The 10,835-nt window shown below is 42.6% G+C and overlaps 1 protein-coding gene across 1 annotated transcript in view; it reads right to left on the reverse strand.

The window, feature by feature from the left end:
• FAT3 (FAT atypical cadherin 3) overlaps positions 1-10,835 on the reverse strand; it is a 684,233-nt gene that overhangs the window by 411,152 nt on the left and 262,246 nt on the right. Inside the window, exon 3 of the mRNA XM_030886441.2 lies at positions 7,747-8,061. Within this exon, the coding sequence (XP_030742301.1) occupies positions 7,747-8,061 (315 nt within the window). The remainder of the gene's footprint in view (positions 1-7,746; positions 8,062-10,835) is intronic.

Consider the following 10,835-nt stretch of genomic DNA (forward strand, 5'->3'; position numbering starts at 1 on the left):
TATAGGGCCATTGAGGAGCCCTGGTGGGGCAGTGGTTATACATTGGGCTGCTAACTGCTAGGTCCACAGTTCAAAAGCACCAGTGGCTCCTTGGGAGAAAGACAGGACCTTTCTACTCTTAAAAGTTAGTCTCAGAAACACACAGGGGCCGTTCTACTCTGTCCTATAGGGTCACTATGAGTCAACATCTACTCGATGGCAATGAGTTTGGTTGACAAGTAGAGGCCCAACTCCAAACCAAACCATTATCTATTTCTAGTGATCCTACAGGGCAGAGTAGATTTACTCTATAGGGTTTTCAAGACTCTAAATCTTTAAGGGAAGAGACAACCTAACCTTTCTTTCAAGGAGTGGCTAGTAGGTTTGGAACCCCAACCTTTGTGGTTAGCATCCTGATGACAAGTCCACAGAGCCAGCAAGGTTCCAACAGAGGCCAAGGATTCTGCTAAGCATCCTGCAATGCATAGGACAGCTTCTTCACATGGCAATAGTTCTGGTGCTGGTAAACTCTAAAATTGGTGTTTGCATTCAATTTTACAAGCATTGATGCAAATTAAGCTCCAGGGAAGTAGAGCAAGGCACTCTCTGAGTCCATCCAGGTGAGGGCCGGCATGCTCATGGCCACCTGGCCCATCCTGAGCAAGGCCTCTGCACCCTCTGTCTCCCACAAGCCACAGTTGTAAATTGCTCAAATGCACAGCCTCAATGGAGACATTAACGACAGTGCAGAGAAGTTCCCTTTGTCCTTGTTCATTTAGAGCATTTTCACGTGAATGCAAAGGTCACTGCTGAATTTAAATAACCTCCTGTGATAAATCTGCAGGGGCCGGCTTGTTCTACTGGACTTGTTGGATTAAATGAACACAATTTAATGTTCTACAGGACAAGGCCTCCTTTCATGGCTGAAAAGAGGGAGCGAGGGTGATTTACAGTTTCAGACATACTCATTTTCTACATTATCTGCTTTGTGCTGGTACTTATGCATATCAACTCATCATCCAGGGGCTATTTCTACCCATCCAAGGGGATTTAGCTTTCCATCAGGAAGGCCCGTGCCAGCCCGAAAGCAACAGGAAACAAGAGACTATAATAAGAGATCTCTAACACGTCCACTCTGTAAAACACCAAGCACAACGGCAACAAAAGCAATCGATAGCATTTACACTGTTGGCTCTTACCTTGATTTTGTTTTAAATTTCTGAATATACACACCAACTCAGGTCCTTTTCTGTTTTCCAGGAAAAACAGTGTTTTAAAAAGATTACCACCCAGTCGGTCTGGGTGGAAATGAAACGTTTAGCCTATTTAAGGGAGCTTATTGTTTATGAACACCACTCTCGTGGGAGCTAGCCCCTTTTTAAAAAAATGATATGCAAAAATAATGCTAGCTTATTCTTTAAAGTTCATTTGAAGGAAACTTGTTAGTAACAAATTCTACTTAATTGAACATATTTGGAAATAATACTTTGTATCCAAACATTACAGATATCACTCAAATTTTATCAGTTATTCTTTGCTCACAGCCAGTTACAAAGACAAGATTTCCTGTTTTTCTCTCTGTAATAAAACAGAAAATAGAAACCAGTGTATGAGAGAAAGATGAGGCTATGCACTCCCATAATGCCAAAGTCTTAGAAAACCTATGCGGGATTCTGTGAGTCACAATCAACTGCGAATTCATTGTTTTTTTAAAAAAAAATCTAACAGCAAATTGAACAACAAAAGGGCAGTGATGTTCCTATTTGCTATATCAATATCTTATAATACTCCAGACATTTCTGTCTCTTAAACTCCTTCAATTCTAATGTACCAATAGATGGGTTCCCAATATTTGCTTAATTTGCTCCTATGCTGTCACACCTGGCGAGTCTCTCAGGTGTCCATCTCTGCAGATGTACCCACTCTGCGACCAATAGCAGCTGTGTGATACCCTGATTATTCTAGGTGGCATTGACTTATTCTATGCGGGGACATATTACCATGGTCAAAGTCCCTATCTCACTGCATTCGACCATTAGGTTTTGTAAACTGCTTCTTATTGTTATTCAAGCTCCAACTTTCCCAAGACACAAACATTTCCTGAGTGTAGTACCTTTGTTCCACTTCTGTTATGCCAACCCCATTCTATCACCTGGAGTCTAGGAAAGTCATAGTATACAATATTCCCAAATAAATCCAGAAAACCCAAGTTTACTGCTAAGTCCATTTCAACTCACAGCGACCCTATAAGGCAGAGGTGAATAGCTCCACAGTGTTTCTGAGAATGTAAGTCTCTATGGCAGACTGCATCCTTTTTCTGCCATGCAGCAGCTTGTGGGCTTCCATTGCCAAGCCAGTGCTGCCTTTCAAATCTGCTTTCCTTAAAAGACGGTGAAGTTGTGAATCATCATGCTCACAGCATGAGCTTCTCTGCCACGACAAACAGGGTATAATAATAATGATGATGAGCCTATTACTCAATGCCATCTAGTCAGTCCTAACTCATGAGATCACGTATGACAAGAAAGGAACTGTCCCTAATGTTTTCTTGGCTAGAACGTTGGCAGAAGCAGAGCACCGAGTCTTTGTTCCACTGTGGCTTGATTGCAAACCCCTAATCTTTAAGTCGCTCAACTTCTGCCATAAACACTGCCACTGAACTGATTCCGACTCAGTATGGCCCTTCATAGGATTTATAGGAGCAGACATTGTTTGTAGCATCCAGGTACCTTAAACAATAACACAAATAACAATTTTTTTCATTTATTAAATAATGATGTCAAGCATATATTGAGGGCTCTACTACATGCTGGAGCTGTGGTAAGTGTGGTCATGATATGTTGCTGTCCTCGAGTTGACAATGCCAATTCATGACCATCCCATGCACAGGAGAATGAAACACTATGTGGGTCTTGTGCCATCCCCATGATTGCTGTAAAGTGGATCGCTGTGAGCCATAAAATGCCCATGGGCTGATCTTGGAAGTAGATCCCTAGGCCTTTTCTACCCTGGATGTTTTGCTAAAATATATGTAGCACATAGATCAACACTGAAGCCTCCATGGACAAGTGAGTTGTAGCACTGCATGAGACGCATTGGCTGGAATCGAACGGGAGTCCCTGGAATGAACGACAGGCATAGCACTAGGTCTCCACTGCTCCTTTCTTACCAGTTGTTGTCAGCAGTTCTTGCAAGTCAGCCCCAACTCATGGCACCTCGTTTATTTTGTGGTCCACGGGAATTTCATTAACTGGTTTGTAAAAATGAGATTTCCAGACCTTTCTTACAGCCCATCTTAGTCTATAAGTCCCCTTCAAACCTGTTCAACATCAGATCAACACACATACCTCCACTGACGTATGCATGATGTCTGTGTTTGAGGTATACTGGCTCAGAATCAAACCAAGTCTTCCACACGAGAGGTGAGAATTCCAACTTCGACTCAGCTCTTGTTCCTTGACTAAAAGAAACATCTGAAGTCCTAAAAAAGTGTCCATCATTAAATGTTATCTCCTGCATTTTCCCAAGTCAGTCTAGTTGAGCAGTGAGGGCTGGCTTGGGTGTCTATTACCAGTGCTTGAACAAACTCAGAGTCTTTCCCATCCAAATAGGAAAATGAACAGTACCCTGTGTCCTCCACAGAACACATCGCTAAGCTGCCGGTTACCAACTGTTGAAAGCACGCATGAAAGGAGGCTGCATTTGATTTAATTCACATGTTCAGCCTGGGATGAATCAAAGGTTCTCTGTACAGGCTAAGAAAGCACTTCATAGGGTTTAGGTTCATGTTTCTTCTTGAGCTGCAGAAATCACAGAAGATGTCGGTCCACAGACCACCGCTTCTATGTGCATCTCCGTCTCGTAAGAAAAGGGACTGCTCTTTGGGCAGAGAACACAGCGAAAGCTTCCCCTGTTCCCAGGACCCGGACATCTATTAGGTACTGCAAGCAGCACACCATAGGTATTGTCATTCTGTGAGTTTGCATTCCTCATTTTCATCTTTATTATGTAGTTCACTGCAAAAACAAAGCTCTACTGCAGACGAAGGAATGAAAGGTCAGTTGACCAAGTCTCAACATCAAGGTGAAAAAAAATCGAATGCATAAATCTTTCCTAAAAACTCCAGCCAGCTCCACCTCTGGCTTCATGACTGAAAAAAGTTGCACTGACCATTTCATTTCAGACAAATAACCTCAGAGAGACAGGACGAATGCCCGATAGCAAAGCTTCTGTGAGAGCTTTTGTTGAGTTGGCTGGAGGTTGACCCAAATTCAGAACGGTACTTAAAGCAAGATGATGAACAAAAATTCCTTCAGGTGTGTGTGCTAGGAATCTCATTGGAAATAGACACATCAATGACCTAATTCTTATCGAGCTTTGTGGTTATCAAACAGCTTTCCAAGACATGAAGACATTCAGCTTTTACAATCAAACCTTGTGCAGTAAGATCATTTTCTTTTTTCCATAAAAATCTGAGATCCCAAGAGATCAAACCATGTGCCTGTAATCATAGCTAAACAATCTGAATGTAGTATGACTATTGCTGGGGCCAAGAGTCGGGCAGTGGACAATGGTTGTTCTATGTACCAGCCAACTCTGCTCAGCATTTCACATGAGGACTCCTGCCTTTCTCCCAATGCAGAGAGGTTTCATCACTTGTTCAGGTCATAAAGCTGGTGAGGCCAGGGTTGTATGGCTTTGTCATACAGGGCTGTATGACTTTCCTGCTCTGGTCTAAGGTATTTCCCAGTTAGGAAATGCAGTGCTTTGAAACCCAGGATTTCTAATCCTAAATGCCACTTTCCCCAGAAAGCTCATCCCTGGCCGTAATAATCTCTAATCCTATATGAGACTCCTCTACCAAATCAAGTATTTCCCTCTTTCACTACAAGTATTTATTAATCATTCTGCTAATTTCATACAACTTTGAGTCATGGAAAGGCTGGGACAGCACGTTAAGCTTATGTCCTTACTTTTTCGATCTTTGCTTGGAAACTAGTAGGTATAATAAATGTCAGATGAATGAATAAATGGAGAGGGGGGGGGAAATCCAGTGCTTTCTTATAAGGCATCTCAGAATTAACAAAGCATGCTATGTATTCATTTTAGATAATTAGAGACGTTAGCCTAAAACGTCATCGTTGGCATTTAGAAAAGTATCTTGGAAAAGAAAACGGGCGCAAGATCAGAGAAATCATGAGTATGATGAAGGCTCCTAAGCAATGTAGGCCAAATTGTGAAGACATGGGGCTCTCTGACAATTCGTGTGTGAACTTTAAGAACTTGTAAAAAGAAAGCTTTAGGTACAAGTGTCTACATGGTCCCCTCTGTGCATAATATGCTGTGCAACTTGTGGCATTTATTCAGTCTGCATTTAAAGTTCCACCTAAGTAATGAACAGTTCCACTGGCCCTTTCGCAGGATCATTTAACCTACTAAAGAGATGGCACGGGGCTCCTTATCAATGATGTAATGACTCGAGTGGTCAAGGGATCAAGCTCAGAGAAATGGGATCTAGTGGAGGACGTGTTTCACACCCTGAAACACCTTTACTGGGATATATACAGTCCCCCACCACTAAGGAAAGTACAGTGTCCCTGTGACACCTTCTGTATGCTGAATGGGGGGAAGCAAAGAAGCAATTACCATGAAACTGCATGGGAAACTTTTTCGAGAATTCCAAACCCCCGCTCCCTGCCAATAAGCTGCCAAATCAGACCACGTCGAACAGAAAGCTTGACATAGCACTAACATAATGTTCACAGACACACCTCCAGGCGCTGGTGGCTGGGTGCGTGGAGCTAAGCACAGTTGCTAGGAAGGAACTTGGTGATGCCGTTCTCACTGCTCACAGTGCACGCTGCCTTTTAAAAAAGCTCTCTGGAGAACACGCACTGAATGCCACTGTTACTTTCTGCCCCTTTTTTTCTAAAAGTGATACTTCTCTCCCGATTTCTTCTAGTTATCAAAAACTGGCAATAAAGTAGGCCTTTTGTAGAGTGAATTTTGAGAAGAGGGACAGACACACACACACACACAATCTTTGTTTTCTTTCCCCTCCCTCCTGCTTCTTAAAGTATCTGACATCTAGTCTCTGTTATCACACTCTAGGAGTTCTTGTGATTCAGGAAAGTGAGCCAGGAGAGCTTACCAGTACAGTCTAGAGGTTGCTCAGATACAAGGAAACTCCCCCTCTCAACAAGATCTGAAAGGTTGGGCCAGGGGCCGGCTCCAACTCTCTGTCTCTCGCCTGCCTTCAAGTTCCAACAATTCACAGACACTGTCAGCTGATGACCATCGCTGCTTTCTAATAAAATGCAGGTCAAATCCTGATTCAACCATCTTGGCATCCAAAAGGCACAAGTCAGCAAACGAAATGATCTGATCTTCATTAGAGAAAATCAAGAGCTAAGGGAAAAAAGACACCTTGGCATTCTCTTCAAATTATGTTAATGGGATTTTATAAAATGCTTGGGACTCAGCTTTCATTTCAACAAATAAAGAGCAAGCAAAACAACTATTAGAGATATCAATAGTCCATTAGGAAAGTTGAATCTGTGTCTACCTACCTAGCCTGGCTTTTTAACCACTATCAACTCCCTTGTCCAAGGAAGTCATCCATGGGGCCTTTTATACATGATTTGAAACTTCAATTAATTAAAACCGCATCCCTCACAACTCCCGATGTTCTCTGTACCCCTTGCTCAGACTCTTGAGAGAAGCAGAGAGCAGGAAAGCAATGAACGCAAAAATCAACTCTCAAAGTAATTCCAGCGTGTGTATGTCAGTGGTGAGAGCCAAATGATTTAACACTGTTGACCAGTTCACTCATGACCATTCTAAGTATAAGAAAAAAAGATATGCTGAAAGGTAGTTTATTATTTCAACATGATATATCAGAACATCCTTGTTGCACAAGTGAAAGTTAGAAAAGGGTAATAATGTAAATTTGTGCTTTTCACCCCGGGCAGCAGCACAGCCACCCACCTTAGAGAGAACTCTGCTCACAAGTGCCATTTTAACAACTGCTTCACGGAATTCAACACAAAAGGAGATCACGGTTCTGCAGAACCTTTGCAAACCAACTAGATCCAACCACGGGTGTATGTCTCAGAATACATTCAACCAAACCTTCAAGGTCTGAGTCCTCCTTAGGCCTTTCTGACTCTTATTTAGCTAATTCAACTTTCATTGCAATCTCCAGAAAATTTTTTTAGTAAAAACAGAAAATTCATGTTTGTTGTTGCATATTTTATGCCCACATGGAGACACTGAAAGTTCTGAATACTGGCCTGTCACTGGCAGTCAGTCCAGAAATCTCAATGACAATATAAAAAATCTAGGGCCTGTCTTCAAGCTGTATGGAGACGATATGGTAAACTGGACCGAGGCCAAGTAGAGATCACAGCCAGCGTCCCCCATTCAATGCAGCCTGGGCCAGGTCGTCCCTCCCCAGAACGGGAAAGGGTAAGCTGTGTTTCTGAGTGACCTGGGGACTCCTTTTTGTTACTCTGACCACAGTAAATTTAACGTGAATCCTATTTTTTTCTGAGAAAGCCTCTGATCTCTTGAGATCACTTCCCTCCAGTGTCAGCTGAAATCAAATCTTATAAAGCAGATCGAGTCCGGCTGACCTTTGCAGACATGACACCCAGAAAGAGGCTTTTCTCCAGGCAATGAAACAAACAAGCTTGTATAGCAAGTGTCCGGTTGATGCATGTAAAAGCTGGCCAGCCAACTACAAATGGCTAGGGAGCATTCTCTTACCTGTTTTGATGTTGATGGCAAAAAAATTCTGAGGGTTCCCACTCGTAATCCTGTACGTCAGCTTTTCGTTGGAACTCGAGTCAGGATCCTCCGCCTGGATCTGAATGACAGACACGTCCTTTGGAGAGTTTTCCATGACAACAGGATAATAAATCGGCTCCGAGGTCAGTGGGGCATTATCGTTCACATCTTCAATTTCAATGTAGACCTCAATAGTGGAATAGAGCGGAACAACACCCCGATCTGTGGCATACACTGTCAGCCAGTACGAGCCCGTTGTCTCTCGATCCAGAACGTCTGCAGTTGTGACGACCCCTAGGAGGGAAGGAGAGGGCGAGATTACTACCCCAAGACACAAGGTGTTGAGGACATAGTCCCAGATTCAGAAGGGTTCCGCTAAGTAGTTGAGACTGAGTGGTGCAATGGTTAAGTGCTCAACTGTTCGCCAAAGGGGGCGCCTTTTAACCCCCTGCAGCAGCTCCACAGGAGAGAGATGTGTCCGTCTGCCCCCATAAAGATGCCCAGCCTCGGAAAGCCTCCAAGGCTCCTCAAACTGACTTGATGGTAACTACTGCTAAATAATAACGGTTCATAAAAAAATAATAATACAAAAACCCTAAGACAAGATTAAATTAAAATGTCCATCTTTATGTAACAAAATGATTTTCTGTAGGGTTCTATTAAATGGTTCCTCTACCATGTGTGCGATATGATTACATTCATAAATTAATTTGAATTTTAAATTTGGGGAATAAACTTATCTCAGCACGCACATGCGCGCGCGCGCACACACACATACACACACACACTCTCTCACAGACACACACTCAGAAAATACAGCACAGAGAAGTAGGAAGCAAGGCACCAAAGCATTTCCCACCTTGCATGGGATATCTGCAAAATAAGGCCAATATCTCAGTTTGACCTAATTTCACAGTGATTTCCTATACAACAAAAAAGCTCTCCCAGGATGAATTATTATGTCTGTTCACTCACAAAGACCAAACATGTTTTTAACTTCTTTTAGCTGTTATGATAAAAATGTATTGCACTGTAAAGAAATAAAATTTCCCTCTGAAGCAAAGGACACAGTTACCCCCCAATACTCAGAGAAGAGGCTGGGCCAACATGCTTTCTCCCGAGAGATGCTCGTGGACAATCATTTTAAATGCTAGGGAGAAAAAGACCGGCCTCTCCATTTCCAGTTCATGGTTGAAGTGAGTGCCAACAAGTAAGTGTCTTCCAGAAGAGCCAAAGTGAAAACATGGTACTGCCGTATATTTTTCTAGCCCTCACCATTCTCATCAAAACACAGGAACCTAGCACAGGGACAGGACCATCGCCAGTGTCCACTGTGATGGCATAGGTTTGGATCTTTGGTTATAAAAACTCTACAAGGATTCAGGGTGTTAATTGGAAGTGTAGAAATCATATAAATCCCTAGGAAAGGGATCATGCAAATCCTTAGAAAAGGCCAAGAAGTAGTTCTCCAACTCTGTCCTGCATCCTCTGAACTCATTGTTCAGATGGACTTTTAGTTGAAGTAGGCACATGACTTAGTCTGTAGAGCATGCATAAACAAATGATCATGTATAACAACTGTGACAGGAGGAGAGCATTTGTCAAAAAAATTTAGGTTGCAATACTCAAAGTTGCCTCAAACTGAAATATTTAAGACATTCAAGGGGAGATAACCAAATTGATGTTGAAGTTTCAGCTTCAAAGTATTCACCAACAAATTCTGTATAATGGTATAGCATGAAAAAAGAGAAGATTGTAAACATCCTTCCTGGGAACATGTAAAATATAATGGATTCTTGGATGCTACTTGGATGCTTCTTGGACATCAGAATAGGGACTCTTAATGTGGCAGTAGACAAATATGTAGATCCCAGAGTAAGAAAGAAATAAAAGAGTAAAAAATTCCCAATGATTTTAAACACAGTTCTCTGTATACATTGACTGAATGACTAGGCATAAACTGGGTTGAGAGGGGGTAGAATCTCATTATCCACAGAGCTCAGAGGACCGAGGATCTGGCTCCGTATCAGCACTCTAAACGTATAGGAAACAGCCTGATCACTAACACCATGGACAGTCTCAGAGGACACCCACAGGCATTCACAGCTGGAGCAGCCATGGGGCTCTTCTGACATGGTTACAATTCCATTACATAAAAGAGGGATCAAGGACAGGGAGTCAACGGTCCCAGAAATGAAGACAAAGACATGTGCATGGGAGCTATGTTGGGAGCCATGAGTTACAGGGGAAAAAGCTCTTTGGACATTCTGAATATTTCTTGACCTGAAACTTGACATTTCGGTTCATATATATTTCCATGACACGCTGAGGAGCAGACATAAATGAGAGAGGGTTTTCGTTCTCAAAGGGCTTACTGTCTTGCTGAGCAAAGGTGTTCTGAGGCATAACTGCACAGCCTCATCTGCTGAGACTGACATCCTGGGGAAGGCAAAGAATCTAGAGTCAAAAGGTGATGGGAGACCAGAAGAGCAACCTTCACTAGAGATCTGTAACGTGTTATGGGACTTACAGCACCACTTAACTGTAAGGTAAATTCTATGTTTCTACCTTGTAAAGACACCATGTCTCAAGTAGGTATAGGAAACTTGCCACCAGCCCTCTGTCAGGGGAGGTCTGCATGTTGCTAGGATGCTGAACAGATTTCAGCTGAGCTTACAAAATAAGACCAACCAGGACCAAAAGTCAGGCCTAATTACAAACCAAAAACCCAGCATGAGATGGCCATGACTAAGGGGCCAATTCAGCAGCAGCTAATAACTTCCCAATGGTCCCTTCCACCTATCCCAGCTTAGATTTGCTTCCCATCTCTCAGTGCTGTGGTGATCATTCAATGTATATAAAAAACTTGGCAAAATGCTCCTAATGTAGTCATTGTATGGAATTCATGTTAAGTTAATTAGACCACAGTAACCACATCCCAAAGCAAAGGACAATCTTGAGAGGTGAGACGTTTGGGATGGAATCTTACATTAGCTGCTGTTTTCTTCTCAGGCCAGGTGGCTTTTGTCAAGTCTCTGTTATTCGCCCATGGCATATGTATATCTTTC

Source organism: Echinops telfairi, unplaced genomic scaffold (genome assembly GCF_000313985.2).
Source record: "Echinops telfairi isolate 266 unplaced genomic scaffold, ASM31398v2 ScPeMD7_1713;HRSCAF=2227, whole genome shotgun sequence".
NCBI classification, from domain to species: Eukaryota; Metazoa; Chordata; class Mammalia; order Afrosoricida; family Tenrecidae; genus Echinops; species Echinops telfairi.